Consider the following 24,235-nt stretch of genomic DNA (forward strand, 5'->3'; position numbering starts at 1 on the left):
TTATTATTATGACAAGACTGTTCACTTTCTAAAAACAAAGCTGTGGTGTATTCTGGCCTCGCCACGCCCTCTCAACGTCACGTCACGTGCTTTTCTTTTTAGTCCTCTCTCTTCTTCCAAGTTCATCCTATCCAACCGACCCTCCTTCCCTACATTCCTCCTGACTTCCCTTCACATCTTCACCTCCTAACCTCATTTTCGGCCTCTGAAATCAGTGACCATTCCTTCCCTCTGTACTCGTGACGTCAGCGCCAAGCCGCCGCAGTCGGCACTATATAAACGGGCCGAGAGGTAGAGCAGCCACCAGTCGCCGACGCACCTCAGCTCCCAACATGGCCCTCAAGGTACTCCCTCTCTCCAGATATGAACACACTGCACCTAATACACCCAACAGTCCACACGTCCTGCACCCAAAACTCCAAAACACAAGCTGCCTCCAACACCCACACATGTACCCCACCACACCCCAAACACACCGCCCTCAACACAACGCTACAGCGCCCCAACAAACGTCCCCACAACCACCACCACGCCCCACACACACTGCCCCCAGCTACCCAAACGTCACACCCCACACATGGCAACACTGTCACACTAGCGGACAACACCTCTCAACGCGTCTTGCCAACCACACTGATTCCTCTTTCTCCACCAGCTTGTCCTCCTGTTCGCCTTCGTGGCGGTCGCCCTCGCTGACACGACTCCCTACGGGCCGCCCCCTCCTCCTCCTCCTACCTATAGCCCCCCCGCCCCAACCTACAGCGCCCCTGCACCTTCCTACAGTGCACCTCAGCCAGTGGTGAGTTCATCACACACACACACACACACACACACACACACACACACACACACACACACACACACACACACACACACACATACACTCACCATCCCTCCCACCCACCCACAGAGTCCCCCCAAGTATGACTTCACCTGGAACGTCAAGGACGACTATTCCGGCAACGACTACGGCCACCAGGAGGCCCGCGACGGCTACGACACCCAGGGATCCTACTACGTGCAGCTGCCCGACGGCCGCCTGCAGCAGGTCACCTACACAGTCAACGGCGACTCAGGCTTCGTGGCCCAGGTCAACTACCAGGGCGAGGCCCAGTACCCAACACAGCAGGGCTACGGCTCCGCCCCGTCCTACCAGGCCCCCGCCCCGTCCTACCAGCAGCCCCGCCCGTCCTACGCGTAATGCTCCACCCTCGTGACGGCCAAGTCTTTCTGTCTTTGTAAATACTCCATTACACCAGTCACTGTGCGTGCGTCATTCCCACAAAGCAATAAACGAATGCGATAAAACACCGCCCTTCCTTCATCCTGCTATTTCCAGCCTTCATGGCCTCCCTTCTCTTCTCCTTCCAGTCCTCAGCCTATCACGATCATAAAAAAAACTGCCGTCTTCCTTTAAATACAATAATTATTAATCGTAAAGAAAATTAAACAAAATTTAGGAACCTGATAATGTTACATAATGTTTTCATATAAAACATTCAACCCTTCACCATCAGCAACTCAAACAAGACACTCCACAGAAGTCTCCTGACGAGCAGTGGTAACGATTTTAAAAGAACGAACATTGCTACAAAAATACTGAGACACGCAGGTAATGCTGCATTTAATGATTATAGGAAAACATACAAACTTTTGCACGAAATACGTAATACAAAACATTTCGCTTCACAAACAAGCTTTGCCACTGCCTCCATCAGCCGACTGCAGGAGCAGTGCGGGATTTCCATTCATTAAATGACCAACTTTCCTTGTGTTGACCTGTTGCAGTCACCCAATACTAGAATCCTTAAGTCACCTCTGACTCAAGTGAAAATTACGGAAAAATTGCCATATACTATACCCCACATGATAAATGTATTGTACTGACCTGCGGAGGAGGAGGAGGAGGAGGAGGAGGAGGAGGAGGAGGAGGAGGAGGAGGAGGAGGAGGAGGAGGAGGAGAAAAAAGAAGAGGACGACGATGAGGACGACAGCGACGACAAGCACAAGGACAGCACCGAAATCGACGAGGATAAGAACCAGAAGACGAGAAGGAGAGGGGTGTCAGAAGAACAAACACGATATCAATCTACAACAGCGAAACAAAAACTATGAACAAGAAGCTGAGGTGACACACACAGAAGAGAGCTGCAGGGAAGGGTCGAGTGTTGGGAAGAAAGACTGCAAAGTGGCGAAGGATGGCCAAATTATTGGCTGGTAGAAGATCACCTTTAAGGATGTTACTGGACACAGGAAAGGTGGAGTGGCCGAATGACTGATTATCTAATTCATTCAAGGCACCCCACCAACAGGATCACGCGGCTCAAGGGACTGACTGACATGAGTGAGTGTGTTGGTACAGTACAAACGTGGCTGCAGGAGACTGGCGGGATGGTGTAGCGAAGGCAACACGGGTTAGGGCAGGCCGGTGTTGAGGAACAGGAACAGAGTCCGAAAAATACTGATTTGAGAGACTGGATTTCGATATTCATTGATTTTCACGTGTGAAGAGAGGTGGCAAATGACTAAAAAATACAAAACAGGAGAGGACACCACACTCCAAAAACAAGTTCTGAAGAAAGAAAAATTCAAGGAGGGATGGAGCAGTAAGGAAATTGTGCTGATGTTGCAGAGGGAAGCGTGGTGGGTTCCTGGCGCTGAGAGAGATGGAGGTCAGGGCTAAGATGAAGGTGTGGATGTAGCTAAGGAGGAACACTTCGAAATGATGAGGGAGGGACGGGGCTGAATGGGGTGCGGGACGTGACATGGGGCCTGGCAGTAGCTGGATGATGCCTGAGAGGGCTTGGATAGGACTCGGGAAGAGTGGCAGCGCTAACTTGTGGCACAAGACGCCTCACCTTCCAAAAGCAAAAAATAGAGCAGATCGTGATTTTGCGACTTGAGTTTCAAGGACCCCTTTCTTCAGTCCCCCTCCCTTTCTCTTCTCCTTGGCTGGCCAAGTCGTCCACACAATGAAGTGATGGACTCGGGATCTTCATGTTGAATACCGCTACAAGCTGAACGTTTTTTGTTTTTTGTTTTTTCCACGATCCATCTGTTTCCAATTTTCTTTCATTTTCTTTTCCTTCTTGTTCTTCTTTTCCTTCGTCTTTGTCTCCTCCTCCTCCTCCTCCTCCTCCTCCTCCTCCTCCTCCTCCTCCTCCTCCTCCTCCTCCTCCTCCACCTCCTCCTCCTCCTCCTCCTCCTCCTCCTCCTCCTTCTTCTTCTTCTTCTTCTTCTTCTTCTTCTTTTTCTTCTTCTTTTATTCGCCAGGGAGACTAGCCAAGTGTACAAAAGAGTAAATTGTCAAAAAGTTAAAAAGTACAAAGAGTAGTTATAAAAAGCACAAAAGAGTAACACCAAAAAGCCAAAGAGGGGATCAAAAAAAAAAATTGACAAATAATTTCCAGAAGTATATTGATACTCCTGTTCTGAAACGGTTCAAATCGTACAAAAGAGGAAAAACAAATTCACGGAAGCGCCATGGAAGCCTTCAACAACGAAGCCTACAGATGCTTCAGGCAAAATCAAGACAAATATCCGCAAGTCCATCACCTCTTTCCCTCCCTTCCTCGTAACACACCCCCACATTTCCACCTTTTTCCCTCCTTCCGTGTATCAGGAACAAACGTCCGCCTTTCCCTCTCTCCTCTCGTAAGGTCACCGCCACGCCGCTCCCGCCACTTTATAAGCGGCCCGAGAGGCAGAGCAGCCACCAGTCCCCGCCGCGCCTCACACACAGACATGGCCCCTAAGGTACTCCCTCTGTTCCTCATGACTGCACACACTGCGCCTCAAGCACACCACACATATCCCAATAACGCCCACATACACCATGCCCCAACCACACTGATTCCTCTTCCTCCACCAGCTCGTCCTCCTGTCAGCCCTCGTGGCCGTCGCCCTCGCCGACACAGCTCCCTACAGGCCGCCCCCTCCCCCTCCCCCTCCCACCTACAGCGCCCCCGCCCCATCCTACCGCGCCCCCGTGCCGTCCTACAGCGCACCTCAGCCAGTGGTAAGTTGCTTACACACACACACACACACACACACACACACACACACACACACACACACACACACATACACACTCACCGTTCCTCCCTCCCACCCACAGAGTCCCCCCAAGTATGACTTCAGCTGGAACGTCAAGGACGATTATTCCGGCAACGACTACGGCCACCAGGAGGGCCGCGACGGCTACAACACCCAGGGATCCTACTACGTGCAGCTGCCCGACGGCCGCCTGCAGGAGGTCACCTACACCGTCAACGGCGACTCAGGCTTCGTGGCCCAGGTCAACTACCAGGGTGAGGCCCAGTACCCAACACAGCAGGGCTACGGCTCCGCCCCTTCCTATCAGACCCCCGCCCCTACCTACCAGTCCCCCGCCCCGTCCTACCAGCAGCCCCGCCCGTCCTACGCGTAATGCTGCACCCTTGTGACGGCCAAGTCTTTCAGTCTTTGTAAATATTCCTTTGTACCAGTGCATGCCTGCTTCCCACAAAGCAATAAACGAATGTGATAAAAGCACTGTCCTTCCTTCCAACCTCCATTTCTCAGCCTCCTCCTCCTCCAATGCTGCACACCTTCACTCGTCACTCAGCCTACAACAGCTCATTGTTGCCCTTTTCGTTCAAGACCAAATTACATCTGCCTATCAACAATGAAAATGTTCAATAAAATCTTCAAGTTTAATATGATATTTACTCAACATCTCTCGTACAAGATGAAGGCGTAGAGGAGCATTGCGCCCTGCTGTTCTTACTTTGTGAACGCACTTGTGCTCTCGGGAACACATTCCCATACCTGTTGTGTGGACACATCAAATGCACAGAGAATCTATTCAAAGAACTCACTAGTCAGATGTTCAGTTAAGTAATCACGCACTTCCAACTTCATTCATGAATTCACTTTAATCTGAACCTAACTGTCCTCCAACCTCCACCCGTGTGACTTCTTCCTCCCTGATTGTCAGAATTACGTAAATTTAGAGTATTATTATTCTTCCTTGTAGGTTACGAGATTACCTGCGTTAAAAGTGTCCGGAATCACATTAAGAAAGTCCTCTGCTTCACTGTTACCCACAATCAGGCTCCGGTCAATATCCCCAGAATTAAAACCTACCGTACAGACCTGACTGTATCTACTTGCTCTATTTATCTCCTGCCATAGTGAGTTGCTAGCTTCTTTTATAATATTCGGCGGCCTGTACACTAATCCTAGCACACACTATTGATTGTGATCCTTCCTAATATCAACCGAGAGAGAGAGAGAGAGAGAGAGAGAGAGAGAGAGAGAGAGAGAGAGAGAGAGAGAGAGAGAGAGAGAGAGAGAGAGAGAGAGAGAGAGAGAGAGAGAGAGAGAAATTCTTCATTTATTGAAGCTGCAACGTTTCACCTTACGCAAATAAGTAATGGATAAGCGAAGCGATGAATAAAATTACCAATACAGATAAGTAAATAACTATTGTGAAGTAAAACACAGCATATAGATATCAACGTAGAACAGCAACAAAATTCAGGGTGTAGTAATGACAGACAACGACCTCGTGTGTTCCAGCTGAAGGAGTAATGAGGACTGACAAGGGATAGCATTGTGTGTGTGTGTGTGTGTGTGTTAGGTTCGTTACTACCTCGGAATCCAAAGCTCCGAACCGAGTTTAAACAGATATAACTGTATTTATTGATAACAACTGGTTATTTAATTCAGGTTTCAAGTGTTTAATGTAATTAGCTTTTAATGTTTTTTTGTTTGTTCTTTTATGTCTGTATGTACATCAGCTTTATGTACTATGCTGAAATCCTTCTCCGAAAATGGATGTTCATGTGTGTGAGAGTGTGTTCTTGTTGCTGAAAAAGGAGGATGAGCTGTTTCTGTGTACGTATCGAGTTGTATGTTCACTAATTCTATGTGTTAGATTTCTCTTTGTTTCTCCAATATATCGAGCCTTACAACTCGAACAAGTAAATTCTTAAATGATGTTAGAGATAAGTCCAATAGGAATGCTGTCCTTAAATTATAAAAAAAAAAAAAGGCAACAGTGTGGGTATTAGTAAAAATAAAACAAAAACTTAGTATCAAGATATTGTGCCTTCAGTATGGCAGTGAGTGTCTAATAGTATAGTTAATACGATCCTAGTAAGGTAATTCAATGTATTTCTTCTGCATCTTTTGTGTGTGGCTAGAGAAGGGCTGACTAAATATGCTTCCTAAAAAATTGTAGATAGTATTATTAATGAGACTTAACGGAAACCCGTTATTAAGGAAAAGTTCTTAAAAAGTTAACTTCATGGTCAAAAGCAAACCAACTACAAGATAATGTGTACCAACGATATAAGAAGGTCTTAATAACATTAATCTTAAACCTTCAGGTCCCTGAAGAAAGGCCAGTAATTTACCACACAAAACAATTCACTTTCCAAAAATAAAGCTGGGATGGATTCTGTTCTTGCCGCTCCCTCTCAGGCCTCAGCCTCCTCCTCTTCTTGACATTCGCTCTCCCTCTCTTCCTCCATCCATTGCTTCTTCTTCCTTACATTTCTCGTCACTTCCTTTCACAGCTTCACCTCTTTACTTCATTCTGTGTCTCTGAAATCAGTCAGCATTCATTCTCTCTTTCTATTCCCGTGACGTCAGCACCATGCCGCCGCCGCCACTATATAAGCAGGCCGAAAGGCAGAGCAGCCACCAGTCCCCGACGCACCCCAGGCCCAGACATGGCTCTCAAGGTACTCCCTTCCTCCTGGCGTGCACACACTGCACCTAATGCACCCACCACTCCACACTCCACAACACAAGCTGCCTCCCACACCCACACATGCACCCCACCACACCCCCAATACACCGCCCTCAACACCACGCTACAGCGCCCCAACAACACCACAACAAACTTAACCACAACCACCACCACCACCACGCCCCACACACACTGCCCCCAACACCCCACACATGGCAACACTGCCACACATGCCGACAACGCCTCTCAACGCGTCCTGTCAACCACACTGATTCCTCTCCATCCACCAGCTCGTCCTCCTGTCAGCCCTCGTTGCTGCCGCCCTCGCCGACACGGCTCCCTACAGGCCACCCCCTCCCCCTCCACCTCCCACCTACAGCGCCCCCGCCCCATCCTATCGCGCCCCTGCGCCATCCTACAGCGCCCCCACGCCATCCTACAGTGCACCTCAGCCAGTGGTAAGTTCTGCTCTAGCGCGCACACACACACACACACACACACACACACACACACACACACACTCTCTCTCTCTCTCTCTCTCTCTCTCTCTCTCTCTCTCTCTCTCTCTCTCTCTCTCTCTCTCTCTCTCACCGTCACTCCCTCCCCACCCACAGAGTCCCCCCAAGTATGACTTCACCTGGAACGTCAAGGACGACTATTCCGGCAACGACTACGGCCACCAGGAGGGCCGCGACGGCTACGACACCCAGGGATCCTACTACGTCCAGCTGCCCGACGGCCGCCTGCAGGAGGTCACCTACACAGTCAACGGCGACTCAGGCTTCGTAGCCCAGGTCAACTACCAGGGCGAGGCCCAGTACCCAACACAGCAGGGCTACGGCTCCGCCCCGTCCTACCAGGCCCCCGCCCCGGCCTACCAGCAGCCCCGCCCGTCCTACGCGTAATGCTCCACCCTCGTGACGGCCAAGTCTTTCTGTCTTTGTAAATACTCCATTACACCAGTCACTGTGCGTGCGTCATTCCCAATAAATGAATTGCGTCAAAGCAATAAATGAATGCAATAAAACACTGCTCTTCCTTTACCCACCATTGCCAGCCCTCACCGCCTTCCTCAACACGCCCCCTGCTTCCTCTTCCAGTCCCCATCACCTCACCAACACCTCCCATTAAGAATTAACCAGTATTCTTATCCCTTCTACTGGTAAACTTTGGAACCCCCAGCCTGCTTCTACATTTCCTCTTACCTTTGATGTGAACTGTTTCAAGAGGGAGTTTTCAGGACTTCTAAAATTCTGGATAATCATTTTGATTTCATTCTTTGGGAACTGGAACCTTGAATGTGCCTTCTTTTTTTTCCCCCATTGGCCAAAGCTTCTCTTACATAAAAAAAAAAAATACATTTCTCTCTTACTCTACATACAAAATTCATAAAATTTATTCCGAGTTACGAAAAGTATCACGCAAATAATATATTCAAATTCCTTCATCAAGAAGATGAAGTGCTGCACGCTGGAAGGCGCCACGAGGCAGAGCCAGGGGCTGAGGAGGAAAACAGCAAGGTGTTGAAATACAGATTATCGAGTGCTGAAATTTCATTTTGATCGCTAAGTAATGGAAATAAAACACTTGATATTCATTTCAACAACAAATAAAAGTATAGATCCCTAAAAGTTTGAGCTTCTTGATTACTCAATGGTGTTTTTCAAAGTTATACTGAAAATGCGCACCAGACCATTTCATCAACCTTGAGAAGGCGGCTCAACATTCAGAGAGTTGAGGGACATGCAGGAACACCGGTAAGCTGAGACTGCTGGAGAGACTACATGACTGATTAACTGACTGCTTGCTTAAAGGCGCCGCGACAACCAGGTTACAAGGTCAAGGGAAGCGGTGAGATAAATGACTCGAGACTACAAAGAGTAGAAATGATGCTGCATGACAACGGCGTGATGGTGCAGCAGGTGCAGCAGACTGAGGCTGCGAGGCGGACCAAAAATTATATGGAACCACAGAAAGGTAAACAAATGAAACTGTGTTGAAAGACTGGACTTATTCATCTATTCATTCATTTTCATGTGAAAGAGACAAGTGAAGGACCGCAAAAACACACACACACACACACACACACACACACACACACACACACACACACACACACACACACACACACACACACATATATATATATATATATATATATATATATATATATATATATATATATATATATATATATATATATATATATATATATATATATATATATATATATATATATATATATATATATATATATATATATATATATATATATATATATATATATATATATATATAAAAGAAAATAACAATTGCTATGTCCTTTTATCTCCCAAAAACTAATAGAAAGAAGGATCTAATTGCAATGCACTGGCAAGTAAACTGTGACGATGCTACTGACAGGAGCTTGGCGGGTTACGGGGCCGGTGAGAGATGGAAAGTCAGGGCGAGGTGAGATGAGGGTGTGGATACAGGAGAGATGAAGCCGAGGAGGAAAGAATGCAAAGAGAGATAATGTGGCCGGAACAAGATGGGGCTGTGGAGCGTGAGATGGAGCCTGGCCGGTGTTGGTTTAATGGATCGGAAGTATGGTGACGCTAACTTGCCGCACAAGACGCATCACCTTCCACAAAACAAAAACCCACCGGATTCTGATCTTGCATGGCACTGAGGGACACACCGCCTCCTTTCCTGCATCCCTCCCTCCATCCATTCAGGAGGAGAGCAGCAGAGTGGTCCACACACTGAAGTGATGAGCTTTGGTTCCTGAGATCGAGTCCCGCCGGAAACTGTTTTCTGTGATCGCTGAGTGGCCGATATCACCCGCGAGTTGCCGTCAGTCTGGTCTTCATCTGACATTACGTCGGGGGGCAATATGAAGCGTCAGAGCTCTTACTGGTGACACTTCAAGAGTCCAGCATCACCCACCGCGGGCAAACGTCAACCATCCAGGATGCGTGAAATGATTCTACAGGCTGTCCATCGAGGCCTCTAAAAACACTTCAGGTTCATGACGTCGATTATTCAAAGGTCCATCACCTCTTTCTCTCACTAAATCGTGACACGCCTCCACATTTCCACTGCTTCACTTCCTTCCGTGCTTCCGTGCGTCTGAAACAGGCCTCATCCTTTCCCTCTCTCCTCTCGTAAGGTCACCGTCACGCCGCTCCCGTCACTTTATAAGCGGCCCGAGAGGCAGAGCAGCCACCAGTCCCCGCCGCGCCTCACACACAAACATGGCCCTCAAGGTACTCCCTCTATTCCTCATGACTGCACACACTGCGCCTGAAGCACACCACACATATCCCAATAACGCCCACATACACCATGCCCCAACCACACTGATTCCTCTTCCTCCACCAGCTCGTCCTCCTGTCAGCCCTCGTGGCCGTCGCCCTCGCCGACACAGCTCCCTACAGGCCGCCCCCTCCCCCTCCCCCTCCCACCTACAGCGCCCCCGCCCCATCCTATCGTGCCCCTGCGCCATCCTACAACGCACCCCAGCCAGTGGTGAGTTCTGCTTTTGCGCACACACACACACACACACACACACACACACACACACACACACACACACACACACACACTCAACGTCCTCCCCTTCCTCCCACCCACAGAGTCCCCCCAAGTATGACTTCAGCTGGAACGTCAAGGACGACTATTCCGGCAACGACTACGGCCACCAGGAGGGCCGCGACGGTTATGACACCCAGGGATCCTACTACGTGCAGCTGCCCGACGGCCGCCTGCAGGAGGTCACCTACACCGTCAACGGCGACTCAGGCTTCGTGGCCCAGGTCAACTACCAGGGTGAGGCCCAGTACCCAACACAGCAGGGCTACGGCTCCGTCCCTTCCTACCAGGCCCCCGCCCCGTCCTACCAGGCCCCCGTCCCGTCCTACCAGGCCCCCGCCCCGTCCTACCAGCAGCCCCGCCCGTCCTACGCGTAATGCTCCACCCTCGTTATGGCCAAGTCTTTCTGTCTTTGTAAATACTCCATTACACCAGTGAGTGCCTGCTTCCCACAGAACAATAAACAAATGCGATAAAAACACCGTCTTTCCTTCAAGTTCCATTATTCATCGTCACAACGCCCTTCCTTACCACAGTCATTCATTCCTCCAAAAATCCCCAACCCATCACAGCCTTTCTTCCGCTCTTCACTCAACTTTTCACCATCTCTCCTTACACCCTCTCTCTCTCCACTATTCAGTCACCTCCTCCCCATCTCCCCACCTCTCTCTCTCTCTCTCTCTCTCTCTCTCTCTCTCTCTCTCTCTCTCTCTCTCTCTCTCTCTCTCTCTCTCTCTCTCTCTCTCTCTCTCCACTCTTCAGACACCTCCCCATCTCCCCGCACACTCTCGCCTCACTCCGCCAAGCGTCCCCCTCCCGCCAGGTGGCCACAAGCTGCCTGGGGCGGTTCACGCAACATTCATTCCTGCGGTCGCGTGGCTTCCCCCAAGGCGTGACCAATCACTCCCGCCTCGTTGCTCCCGCCGCCTCATCACGGTGACGCAACGCATGTAGTCTGCTTTAACTGTCCACTGCTATTTGAGAAATCTTGCGGAAAATTTTTGAATGGTAAGTCGAGAAGATGAAGATGAATGGAGAAGACTTGGATTATTGAGACTCATCGGTGATGTTATTCCAATTAGTAACGAGATTAGAATTATAAATCAGTTTATTGGAAAGACGGCGTGCTAAGGTCAATTTGGCAACAAAAGCAGAGAGGCAAGTCGAGGGGATCAAACTCAATTGAGAATACCTAGATTATCTCAGACTTACCGACGACATTAACCCAATTAGTAACGATATTAGAGGAAGTAAAAATCATCCATTAGAAAGACAGCACATGTAAGTCAATTTGGGAAAGTCGCTGGTATCAAAATCAATAGAGAAGATTTAAATTGCTTCATACTTAGCGATGTTATTATCCCAATTATTGACGAGATTAGAGGAATGAGAACTCAGCCTATCAGAGGGAAGGCATCAGTATGGGAACAAAAGTAGAGAGTTAAGTCGAAGGAATCAAGATGAAAGAACACCTGGATTATCTTACACTTATCGATGATGTTATCCAAATCAGTGACGAGATTGAGGAATTGAAAACCAGTCTGTTAGAAAGACGGCACACTTACTCGTAGACCAGTTTGGAGATAAAGAGAAGCGAAGAATGAGGTGGTGTGGCCATGTGTAGAGGAAAGATGAGGAGTAAGTGCGGTGGAGAATGCTGGAGATGGACATACTAGGCAAAAGGAAGAGAGGAAGACCAGAGAGAAGATCTTAGAATACGCTGAAGGAAGATATCTAAGAAAAAAATAATATGCGAAAGAAACACCACGCAACGGACATAAAAACAGATAAACAAGTAGACTAATAAAAGAGCAACTTGCTAAAAATATATATATATATATATATATATATATATATATATATATATATATATATATATATATATATATATATATATATATATATATATATATATATATATATATATATATATATATATATATATAAAACAGACAGAGAAGTAGATAGACGAATAAGAAAAAAATTTTGCCTGGGTGGCGTGGAACAGATTGGCAGCTGACAACGATGGGAAGCATTAATTGCCCTGCGATGGAATTATAAACACTGATGATGATAATAATAATAATAATAAGAAGAAGAAGAAGAAGAAGAAGAAGAAGAAGAAGAAGAAGAAGAAGAAGAAGAAGAAGAAGAAGAAGAAGAAGAAAAAGAAGAAGAAGAAGAAGAAGAAGAAGGAGAAGAAGAAGATTAGATAGATAAGTACATTAAGAAATCTATTGATCGATTAAGTGGGTGATTGGAAAGTAGATAGATCCATGTTTATTATCGACAACATTCACTGAGTCAACAAATATCCATTGCCTGCTTTGTTTTAAACAAAGCAGGCAGGAAAATAAGAGTACCAACACTTCTAGTTCAAACACACACACTCAGAACACGGTAAGTCACGCACTAACATGAAGACTGCAGTGGCTCTTGACCCTGCAGTGTGAGTCTCAAGGTCACGCCGCGTCCTTCCCCCAGCCCTTCGTATCTCCTTCCTCCCATTACAACATTGCCTTCCAGTGCCTCAAAAATAACTCTGCTTTCTCATCTCCACTCGTTACGTCAGCGCCACGCCGCAGCCGCCACCACTATATAAGCGGACCGAGAGGCAGGGCAGCCACCAGTCCCCGACGCACCTCAGCCCCAGACATGGCCCTCAAGGTACTCCCCCACTTCTGGCGTGCACACACTGCACCTAATGCACCCAACACCCCACACGTCCACACCCAACACTCCACAACACAAGCTGCCTCCAACACCCACACATGCACCCCACCACACCTCCAACACACACCACGCTACAGCGCCCCAACACCACAACAAACTTCCCCACAACCACAACCACCACCACTCCCCACACACACTGCCCCCAACACCCCACACATGGCAACACTCCCACACACACCGACAACGCCTCTCAACGCGTCTTGCCAACCACACTGATTCCTCTCCCTCCACCAGCTCGTCCTCCTGTCCGCCCTCGTGGCCGTCGCCCTTGCTGAGAGGGCTCCCTACAGGCCACCCCCACCCCCTCCCCCTCCCACCTACAGCGCCCCCGCCCCATCCTACCGCCCCCCCGCGCCATCCTACAGCGCACCCCAGCCAGTGGTAAGTTCTTCCGCGACAAGGAGATAGATAGATAGAAATTTATTGACCACAAAATCACAGACATTTTTATATTACATCTAGGAACCTGGTCCAGTATCTTATATTCTTTATAACATACTTGTAAATGGACAAAAATGACAACGGGTATAAACACAAACAAGAAATAAATACATCTCAAAAAGAGTTCTATGACCACTAGAAACATGCCACAGTACTTATAGTATATGTGCTTGTGTATAAACACATACAAACACACACACACACACACACACACACACACACACACACACACACACACACACACACTCACCTTCCCTCCCTTCCTCCCACCCACAGAGTCCCCCCCAAGTATGACTTCAGCTGGAACGTCAAGGACGACCTTTCCGGCAACGACTACGGCCACCAGGAGGGCCGCGACGGCTACGACACCCAGGGATCCTACTACGTGCAGCTGCCTGACGGCCGTCTGCAGGAGGTCACCTACACCGTCAACGGCGATTCAGGCTTCGTGGCCCAGGTCAACTACCAGGGCGAGGCACAGTACCCAACACAGCAGGGCTACGGCTCCGCCCCGTCCTACCAGGCCCCCGCCCCGTCCTACCAGGCCCCCGCCCCGTCCTACCAGCAGCCCCGCCCGTCCTACGGGTAATGCTGCACCCTCGTGACGGCCAAGTCTTTCTGTCTTTGTAAATACTCCCTTGTACCACTACGTGCCTGCTTCCCGCAAAGCAATAAACGAATGTGATAAAAAAAATTTCTGCCTTTCATCGTCATTTCCTCATCACCACAACAGGTGTCCTCAATCTTTCCCTCCATATCAGTCACTAATTTCCCACCCGCCACATTCAACACAGCCCTTCCCTCCCTCACCACTCCACAGCTCACCACTACTACCATCACAGGCTACACACAGCGCATCCCACAGAGGACAAGCCGCCGTGCACACTCCCCACACGGCCCACCACCAAACAACCTGAGCAAAGATGGCAGCACTCACACACTCAGCATAAAGCCTCCTTCAGACTGACAGGCGGATACATAGAAAAGATAGTTATATAGATAGATAGATGAATAAATAAACAAATAGATAAATAATAAAATAAATAATTCACGAACGAAATTACATAATATACAAATATAACACATAAAACAAAAGGTAAAGGGTTGCAGTAGACTTTACATACGAGAGAGAGAGAGAGAGAGAGAGAGAGAGAGAGAGAGAGAGAGAGAGAGAGAGAGAGAGAGAGAGAGAGAGAGAGAGAGAGAGAGAGAGAGAGAGAGAGAGAGAGAGAGAGAGAGAGAGAGAGAGAGAGAGAGAGAGAGAGAGAGAGAGAGAGAGAGAGAGCAGGTCAGCCGGACAGACAAACTAACATATAATCGGCCAGACTGAGAAACAGACAAACACGAGAAGCAAACAGACCGGTAGACAATAAAAAGACAGAAAGTATACACACACACACACACACACACACACAACACAGATGGACAAGCAATCAGACAGCAATTCTTCGGTGTTTGCTCGCGGGAAGAAAGAGATCAGAGCAGAATAATATCCACCACAGACAACCTCGGGCGGCATCTTGGTGGCCTCGTCCAGACCTATAATTCTGAGTCACAACACACAGTCGCCGTGATGGAAACTGGATAAGGCAATTTTCTTACACAAGCAGCGACGCGGAGCATAAGGCAAGGTGATGACAAGGTGATGATACTGCAGGGAGGGAAATAGCAGCGAGTAATTGTCAAAGAAGAATTAAAGGAAATGTGGACAGTAAGAATATTCATCCAAGGAGAGTTAAAAGGTGAGAATTCTTAAACATTTTGAGCTTTCATGAGGACTGTTTTCCAAGGCCATAAAGGTGATTTAATTGAGTGCTTATGATGTTTATGTTTATTAATGATGTGCAATTCTTGTTGTTTTATCTGGAATTATGAAAACACTCTTCAAAAATATAATGTGGAACTCTCAGGCTGTTTTTTTTTTTCATTAACGGTGTGTAATTGTTGTAGTCTATAAAATCATTAAAATAGTCTTGAGGAACAATAATGAATTCGTAATACTTGACGTCCTCTCACTAGAATCATGAAAACACTCTTGAGAAACCATAATGACCAAGTAATCCTTCTTGCACTTTCACTAGAATCATAGAAACTCTCTTGAATAACCATGATAACTTCTGCCAGAGCCTGTTAAAAGTGTACAGGAGACAAGACCCCGGAATGTTTAAGATCGCGGTCCTTAAAGAGAAGAGCAGGAGAGGAACACGACCAGACATTTCCTTTAGATAGTGACTTTTTTGTTTCTTGTAACGTGATTAAAGAAGTGCACAAAAAAAAAAAATGAAAGGGAAATTAATCTGTCTCAGTTACCATTCGCACCCATTAAAATTTTTTTTTTTAAATTCCGAAACATTTCTATTTTACATTTGTTTTATCATAGAAGTCATATTTCACTCTACAAAATAAGGGCACACTTGGGTTACACTCGGACAATCCACCGGTTCTCTGTTTACAATAAGTCGTTCCCATGTAATGCCACAAATAATACGAAGCTCTGCCATGTTTTTCCTCTCTCTCACATACCATGAAAACTTTTAGGTCTGCGATGAAAGGTACTAGAATATTCAAAGGTGTTTCCATAATCCCAGTAACACTTTAACAAGTATTCTGCATCAAAAAAGGGAATAATACTCCTTTTTTTCACGTTCTCATCCACACCCTCACCTACACATACTCCCTCTTCCACACACTAACTCCCTCAACCCCCCACACCCTCACCCACTCCCTCATCCACACCCACACCCTCCCTCACGCCCTCAGCCTCAGTCCGGCACGTCACCAGCATGGATAATAATGAGTACAAGAAGACAAGTGGAAGGTGACGCAACATCTGTCTTTGTTACTCCTCTTATGCAAGATCCGGCTACTGTTCTTGTTGGTGCTCATCTCTCTCTCTCTCTCTCTCTCTCTCTCTCTCTCTCTCTCTCTCTCTCTCTCTCTCTCTCTCTCTCTCTCGTGATCGGTGGTCGGTCCAATTTACTCACAAAAGGCATACATTTTTACAATGGTCCTGACAGGGAAAGTCCTGCTCTGCTCTCCTTTTCCTTTTTTCCGCCAGATTCACTTCATGCAAGAAGACACAAGACTGACGGGGGATGGATGGGAGGATGGATAAACAGGTGGTTATACAGATAAGTAGGTTGGTTGGTAGATGGATAGATAAACCGACAGACAGATAAAAAGACATACATATAGATAGATAAATAGATAAATAGATAAATAGATAGATAGGCATTTTTTACCAAAATATTTACTGTTTCACAATACGAGAACAGAATCAATAAATTTAATTTATTCAATTAAATTTTAATCTTTTTCTCTTTTTTTTTTTGTGTGTGTGTGCGGGGGAGGATGGGAGGAGAAATAGTTGTTTACTTTATTTTTTTCTTTTATATTTCTTGTTTTTCAGCTTCTACACGAAAGAAAAATAGACATAATGTCATCTTGACTCATATAATAGTAAAAAAATAAATAAATAAATAAATAAATAAATAAATAAATAAATAAATAAATAAATAAATAATGATAATAATAATAACAATAATAATAATAATAATAATAATAATAATAATAATAATAATAATAATAATAATAATAATACCTAGAGTCCAACAGGTAAAGATGAAAATATAACAAAACAATAATAAATAAATAAAACACACACACACACACACACCATCACTTTCAAAAAAAAACGCAACGCATCACATGTCCTCGGCCTCTTGTGTGCACGGCCTCTTCCACCACTACCACCACCACCACTGCCAGCCCCGCACCCTCGCCGCCGGCCCACTAAGTGACACCGGCCATGCACGAGCTCCTTTCACCGTTACTGGAGCAAACTGCGCCTCTGCTATGAGTGAGGACCGGATTCTGAAACACTTCTGCGCCGCACCTAAACTTTCCAAAGCCTTTAGCTGAGATTACACGGGTTTTCAAGGGTGATTTTACGGTTCCAGTAAAAGATTAACACGATTTCTATATTATCAACAGGAGAAACGCTCTAGAGAACCCAGGTAATCATCGCTGTGGCCTTTGGAAATAGTTGTGGTGAGAGAGCGAAGCAGATTACTCAGTGTCAAACATACGCATTAGTATATTCGTTCATTTATGTTTTTGATGCTTAATTCTAGGTTTTTATTTTCATTTATTATTTTATTTTATTTTATTTTTTATTTATTTTTATTATTTTTTTATTTATTTATTTATTTTTTTTTTTTTTTTTTTTTTTTTGTGGATTCTATGTTGTTATCTTTTAAGGAAATATATTTACTGTAAACCAAGACTACTATATTATAAACGTTTGCCTTCCTATGTATAAATTTTCCGGTAAATAAACCTACAATTACCATTACTACCTCTGAATATTATTATCACCTCTGAATATGAACCTTGTGTGTGAGTGCCGCGTTGCCTTGAAAACCCAGCGGTGACCCGACGTGCGCGGGGACTGCATGCTGGTGACGGAGCGGTACTGGTGCTTTATTTAGAAGAGGAGAAAAGAGAGGGTTGGCTAACAAGAGATTTCATAAGAGTTCGGGAGCAGAATGGTAGGTAAGTACGTTGTTTTTTTTTGTGAAATGTGGAGTAAACTGCTGGTGAGGCTCTACTGGTTGGTGAGTGGGTGTTTGGGTGTGGTTTGTGTGCATAATTTTTTTCCCTCTCTCTTCTTTTTTTTTTTTTTTTTTTTGCAATGGAGAGAGATGCAAAGAAGAGAAAAATAAAAGCTTATGGAACTTATGCATTCAGCTTGCCATTTATTCTATTTACTGACTGACTGAATAACTGATTAACTGAGTGACTGACTGACTGAATGGCTAACTGATGAATGAATGGATGAATGAATGGATGGATGGATGGATGGATTAACTGACGAACTGCCTGGTTGATTGTTTGACTGACTGACTAAATGACTGACTGACTGAATAATAACTACATGGCTGACTGACTGACAAATCATCTTCAGCTACTTCAAATTCCTTTCATTTATTATTATTTATTATTCATCTTTCATCCTCTTCCTTGGCTTTAAATCTCTTCTGTCGCCATCAGATCCTCCTCTCCAATCACTGTACTGTAACTCTTTCACCACCATTAAACCTTAAATCCCTTTTGTAACACTTTAAATATTTCATTATCCGTAAATCCACTTCTACCGCTTTTAAACCCTTTCACTTCTATTTGACGCATCATTCTTTCTTCATAAACCATTCGGAAACATTCACTTTTTTCCAGAGCTGCATCTAAATATTGTTCTAGCAGGAAATACGAAAATTGGCTTTTTAGTCGCATTCTTCTTTCATGTAGGCGTTTTTAAGTATTTTGTACAGCGCTTCTAAAGTTATGAATTCTTGCAAATTGCAGTGAAAAGTTCATTAAATCGCCTTCACTAATTTCAAATCATCTAATGTCACTTTAAATCACTTTAATTAATCCTCTTTTATCTCCTAAAATTTCATTCATTACTTAAAATCCTCTTTGACTAACTTAAATCCCGTATATTATTCTTAAATATTCTTCCATTACAATAAACCCATTCATTACTCTTAAACCTTTAGTATTTACGAGTACTTTAAATAAACCAATAAACCTTAATACATGACAATAAATTCTTTCGTAACCCTTTAAAAATACTGTAAATTTCTTTCATAATCTCAAGGTCACTTCTGGTTTATAAAATCCCTTTACAGTACCCTCAGATCGCCTTCCACCGGGCTGCAGCAAGGGTCGCCAAGTGCAGAGCGCGTTCCTGAGGGGCGTGGCGCGCTGCGTGGGAAGAGACGGCCAGCAGGGAAAGTTGAACTGAATTATACAGAAGAAATTATCCAGAGTTGCGCTGTTGCTTCAGGTGTAATTGAGTCCACCTGTGATGTGTGTGGTGCATTATGCGGTGTCTTCTGTGATAGTGTTGGTGGCGGGATGAAAGAAATGTTGTTAATATTGTGTTTTGTTTTGTTTTGTTTTGTTTTTTTAACTTTTATTCTATTTTTGGTGGTGTGGTGGTGGTGGTGGTGGTGGTGGTTTTGTTGTTGTTGTTCTTATTATTATTTGTTTTCTATTTTCTTCTTCTACCTTCATCTTCTTTTCTTCATCCTCTTTTTTTTCTTATTTTTCCCCTTTTAAGTTTTCTTCTTCTTCTTCTTCTTCTTCTTCTTCTTCTTCTTCTTCTTCTTCTTCTTACCTCCATTACCTCTCTTTCTTTTATACATTTTATTTGTTTCTACCCTTTTTTATTTAGTATTTATTTTTTGCATCATTATTCTTTGCTTTCTTTTACGTTACACTTTCTTTTTCTTTTTGTTTATTCCTTCATTTTTTTTTTTTTTGTTGATTCCTCTCACTTTCACTTTACATTTACTGTTTATTACCGCATCGTTTAACCTGTTTCTTCTTCTTCTTCTTCTTCTTCTTCTTCTTCTTCTTCTTCTTTTCTTCTTTTTCTTTCTGTTCACTTTTTCATTTTTCTTTTAATTTACTTGACAACTTTATTCCTTTCTTATATTTTCGTTTTTTTTTTTTTTTTACTCTCTTTACTCTTTCTTCTTTGCTTCCTCCTTCATTTTATCAATTTCCTTTATGTACACTTTTCGTTCAAACATTTCAGTAGTCTATATTTTTACGTCATCTTTATCTTTTCTTTCATCTATTCATTTCTTCTTCTTTCCTCCTTCATGTCTTCCTTTTCTTTGCACATCTGCATTTTTCTCGTTCCGACATATCGTTATTTCGTATTTGTTATCATTAGTCTTTGTATTTTTCTTTTCTTCCTCCAATCATTCCCCTTCCTTTCTTCTTCCGTTTCTTTCTCTCCTTTCTATACTTGTTCTTTCGCTCAAATAACATTATTCCGTTCTTTTCATCATTATTTTTTGTATGTTTTTTCCTCCACTTATTCCTCTTCCTTTCTTCCTTTATTTCTTCCTTTCATTTATTTATTTCTGCTCATTTCTCTCAAAAAAATTTATACCTTTGTATTTTCTTTTTTTTTCTCATTCCTCTTCCTTCCTTTCTTCATTTCCTTCTTTCCTTTATATATATGTACGTAACCCTTTTATTCAAACTTATTATTCCGTACTATTCATCGTAATTCCTCCCATTTATCCTTCCTTCACTTCTTTCTCTTCTTTTCCTTCTTCGTTTCTTCGTTACCTTTATATATATATTCACACTTCCTTCGCTAAAACATTTCTCATCTTCGTAATTCCTCTTCTTCACTCATCTCTCTTACTTTCGTCTTTCATTCCTTCATTTCTTGTACATATGTTCGTACTTCTTTCCGTCATATAAGAGAAACACTGACATACACCAACAAAAATATACTACCAAAAGAACCATACATAATCACTATCCCACACTTATCAGTATTCTTTCCGCCAGCTCGAGCCTCTGCCAGCATCTTGCCTCCCAACATCTTGCCTTCAGCTCGCCATGACAAACGTTTCCCGTGTTGCGGCAACGCGTCCACCAACAAACGTTCCTCAGTCAGCTGATGGATGGACGCACTGACCCGCTGCTCTCCTCCCTCGCCCGTCACCCTCCCCGCCTGCTAAACAAATGGGTTTCTCCTCCTCCTCCTCCTCCTCCTCCTCCTCCTCCTACACGTCTTATTTTTTTTTTTTCTTCCTCTCCTACATCTCTTCTATCTTCTTCTCCCCCATCTCCTTCTCTTACTTCTACATCTATTTATCTCCTCCTCCTCCTCCTCCTCCTCCTCCTCCTCCTCCTCCTCCTCCTCTTCCATAACTGTCTCTGCTCTTCTTTCTCTGCCATAACCACCGCATCACCCTCGCCCTCTTCCTCCTCCTCCTCTTCCTCCTCCTCTTCCTCTTCCTCTCTCTTTTCTTCCTCTTCCCCCAACTCTTCCTCCTTCTCTTACTATTACTACTACTACTACTACTACTACTACTACTACTACTACTACTACTACTACTACTGCTGCTGCTGCTGCTGCTCCGTATCTTTTTTCTTCCTCCTGTTTCATTCACCTACTCTCTCCTCCTCCTCCTCCTCCTCCTCCTCCTCCTCCTCCTCCTCCTCCTCCTCCTCCTCCTCCTCCTCCCCCTCCTCCCACTACATTATACACCCCGGTCACGTCTCAATGGTGCATCATTCTCCCCAGGTAAGTCCTCTCCCCATGACGCAATACCTTCCCCTCTCCCCATCATCTCACCCCCCACCTCCCTCACCCAACCCAGCCAACCGTCCCAGTCCACCTGCCGCCCTCTCTCCCTGGTTCACCCTGTCTCCCCACCCTCTCTCCCCACCCAGCCCACCTGCCGCACACCTTCTCCACTTGCCCGGCCAGACTTCAGGTGGAGGCAAATGTGATATGCTGTTGTTTTTATTTCATTTTGTTATTTTTTTTTTTTTTACTTCTTTATCTTTTATTTTTTTCTTCTTGATTTTTTTTTTTTTATTTATTTATTTATTTATTTATTTTATTTTATTTTTTTTTTTTTTTTTTTGCGTCTCTCTTCCTCTTACGTGCGTGTAATGTTGCACAATATTACGTACCCATCTGGAAAGTCTCGCTAAAATGTGCAGCGCAGTGAGGCGATTTTCTTTTTCTTACCTGGGGGATGAAAAAAGTAAATTAAATGTTGTCTTTACGGTTTTTTTTTCCTTTTTCTTTTTTTCTTTCTCACTTTTTTTCTTTTCTTTGATTTTTCTTTCTTCTTTTCCTTATTCTTCTCTTTCCTCCTCCTCCTCCTCCTCCTCCTCCTCCTCCTCCTCCTCCTCCTCTTTCACACCTTTCTCTTCTTATATAGTTCATTGTGTTGTTGTTGTTGTTGTTGTTGTTGCTGCTGTTAATGTTGTTGCCGTTGTTGTTGTTGTTGCTGTCGTTGTTGTTGACTTTTCCCTTTCCTCTTATTCTTGTTCTTATTCTCCCCCTTCTTCTTGCTAGGTTTCACAAATAGTTGGAGTAGTAAAATCAAATAGCGTAGTTAAGGTCTAAAGATCTGTAGTGGTTTGAAATTCCTTGTAATTCTTTTTTGTAACCTATGTAATTTTTGTAATCATTGCAATCTTCCTCCTCCTCCACCCACGTTGCCTTGGCTTCTCTCTCTCTCTCTCTCTCTCTCTCTCTCTCTCTCTCTCTCTCTCTCTCTCTCTCTCTCTCTCTCTCTCTCTCTCTCTCTCTCTCTCTCTCTCTCTCTCTCTCTCTCGTTTGACCTCCATCACACTCACACCACACACACACACACACACACACATTTCTTCACACGTAATATTTGGGAAGCTGCTCTCCTTTTCTTCCTCCTTCCTTCCCCCTTTCTCTCCTTCATTCCCTCTTCCATCCTCCCTCTCCTCCTTGTTATGTTCCATCTTTTTTCTCCCAGGCGCAGTTAACTAATAACAGTGCGCAGTTAAATACCCTTGTCATTCAATATAAACTAATGGGTTATCTGATATTTGGTCTTTCCATGTACCGTTAGGTTATTTTTTTCATTTGATTTCCTTCCTGTTTCCATTTCACTCTACTTTTATTTTTTCTCTATAATTGTTTTTTTTTTTTTTCTTCTTTTCATTCCTTCCCTGTCTATATTTTCTTCTGCCTTTTCTCTATAATCCAAAGTTGATTTTTCTTCCTTCCCATTGCTTCCCTACCTTACTTTTTCCTCTCCGTTTGTCTCTTCCCTATAATACGATGCTATTTTTTTTTCCTTTCTTTCCATTCCTTTCGTGTCTCCATTTTTTCTCCTATTTATTCTCTGTAATCGGATGTTATATTCTCTTCCTTCCTATTCCTTTCCCATATTCACATTTTTCCTCTGTCTTTTCTCTATCTTCCTTTTCTTCCCTCTCTCCTTCCACCCTTCCTTCCTATCTGTCTCTCTCTCCCCTTTCATAACATAAGGAAAGATGCAAGAAGTCACACGGCCTACACATGACACTTCCAAAATAACACAGGTCCATTTCTATTCACCTATCATATTCTCTTAAAACTCCCTGCCAACTTTACACTCGCAACCTGATTACTGAGTCCATTCCAGTCATCAGCCGCTGTATTTGTTAACCAATCTTTTCCCATGTCCTCCTCCTCCTCCTCCTCCTCCTTCCTCTTTCTCGTCGTCCTTGTCATTCTTCTTTTTTCTTCTTCTTCTACTTCTTTCTTCTATTTCCTTCCTCTTCTCCCACGCCAAACTCCAGCCTACATTCTACTGTAGTATAAGGGGGATATGACAAGGGTGACACAAGCAAAATTCTCAGCGTCAGTAATCAGGATAGAACAAGATATGATGGGTTCAAGCTTGATAAAGTTAGATTTGAAAGAGACAGGAAGGAACTGGTTATCAAATAGAGTGGTAGGTGAATGGAATAAACTCAGTAATCAGATTGTACGTGTTGAGTCAATAGGAGTTTTAAAAGAAGATTAGACAAATTTATGAATGAGGATAAATGGGTAGGCTTGTTTCATACAGGGACTGCCACGTGTAGGCCTGATGGCTTCTTGCAGCTTCCTTTATTATCTTATGTTCTTTTGTTCTCTCCAACACGCACAAAATCGGCGGGTTCGAGCGAGGGGTACAAGAAGGAAGCGCTAATCATAAAACCAGTGAGCCACATTGCCAGCACGTCGCGTCACGCTCTGCATGCTCTTCTTCCGCGCGTGTGTCTATGGTGAGACGCTTAAGGACGAAGCGAGAATCAGGCAAGGACTTTGACAGTGACCCACCGGATATTTTGTGATGGTTGAGAGAGAGAGAGAGAGAGAGAGAGAGAGAGAGAGAGAGAGAGAGAGAGAGA

General features: G+C 44.5%; 4 protein-coding genes and 1 long non-coding RNA gene across 5 annotated transcripts; all 5 read left to right on the forward strand.

Annotated features, from left to right (window-relative positions):
• Positions 1-306: 306 nt before the first annotated feature.
• Positions 307-1,308, forward strand: LOC135113461 (cuticle protein 8-like). The gene is made up of 3 exons (XM_064028719.1): positions 307-344; positions 656-799; positions 911-1,308. Exons 1-3 carry the CDS (start codon positions 333-335, stop codon positions 1,199-1,201), a joined length of 447 nt encoding a protein of 148 aa, XP_063884789.1. The 5' UTR covers positions 307-332; the 3' UTR covers positions 1,202-1,308.
• Positions 1,309-3,683: 2,375 nt separating this feature from the next.
• On the forward strand, positions 3,684-4,530 carry LOC135113319 (cuticle protein 8-like). The gene is made up of 3 exons (XM_064028538.1): positions 3,684-3,756; positions 3,872-4,018; positions 4,118-4,530. Exons 1-3 carry the CDS (start codon positions 3,745-3,747, stop codon positions 4,427-4,429), a joined length of 471 nt encoding a protein of 156 aa, XP_063884608.1. The 5' UTR covers positions 3,684-3,744; the 3' UTR covers positions 4,430-4,530.
• A 2,136-nt stretch (positions 4,531-6,666) lies between these two features.
• LOC135113312 (cuticle protein 21-like) lies at positions 6,667-7,766 on the forward strand. Its single transcript, XM_064028528.1, has 3 exons — positions 6,667-6,731; positions 7,030-7,197; positions 7,354-7,766. Exons 1-3 carry the CDS (start codon positions 6,720-6,722, stop codon positions 7,642-7,644), a joined length of 471 nt encoding a protein of 156 aa, XP_063884598.1. The 5' UTR covers positions 6,667-6,719; the 3' UTR covers positions 7,645-7,766.
• A 1,391-nt stretch (positions 7,767-9,157) lies between these two features.
• On the forward strand, positions 9,158-10,895 carry LOC135113320 (cuticle protein 8-like). The gene is made up of 3 exons (XM_064028540.1): positions 9,158-9,987; positions 10,103-10,249; positions 10,357-10,895. The coding sequence occupies exons 1-3, from the start codon at positions 9,976-9,978 to the stop codon at positions 10,687-10,689; spliced, it is 492 nt and encodes a 163-aa protein (XP_063884610.1). The 5' UTR covers positions 9,158-9,975; the 3' UTR covers positions 10,690-10,895.
• Positions 10,896-12,845: 1,950 nt separating this feature from the next.
• On the forward strand, positions 12,846-14,180 carry LOC135113321 (uncharacterized). The gene is made up of 3 exons (XR_010274785.1): positions 12,846-12,979; positions 13,280-13,426; positions 13,763-14,180. It is a non-coding gene; the product is annotated as an uncharacterized LOC135113321 (long non-coding RNA).
• Positions 14,181-24,235: the final 10,055 nt, after the last annotated feature.

Source organism: Scylla paramamosain, chromosome 25 (genome assembly GCF_035594125.1).
Source record: "Scylla paramamosain isolate STU-SP2022 chromosome 25, ASM3559412v1, whole genome shotgun sequence".
NCBI classification, from domain to species: Eukaryota; Metazoa; Arthropoda; class Malacostraca; order Decapoda; family Portunidae; genus Scylla; species Scylla paramamosain.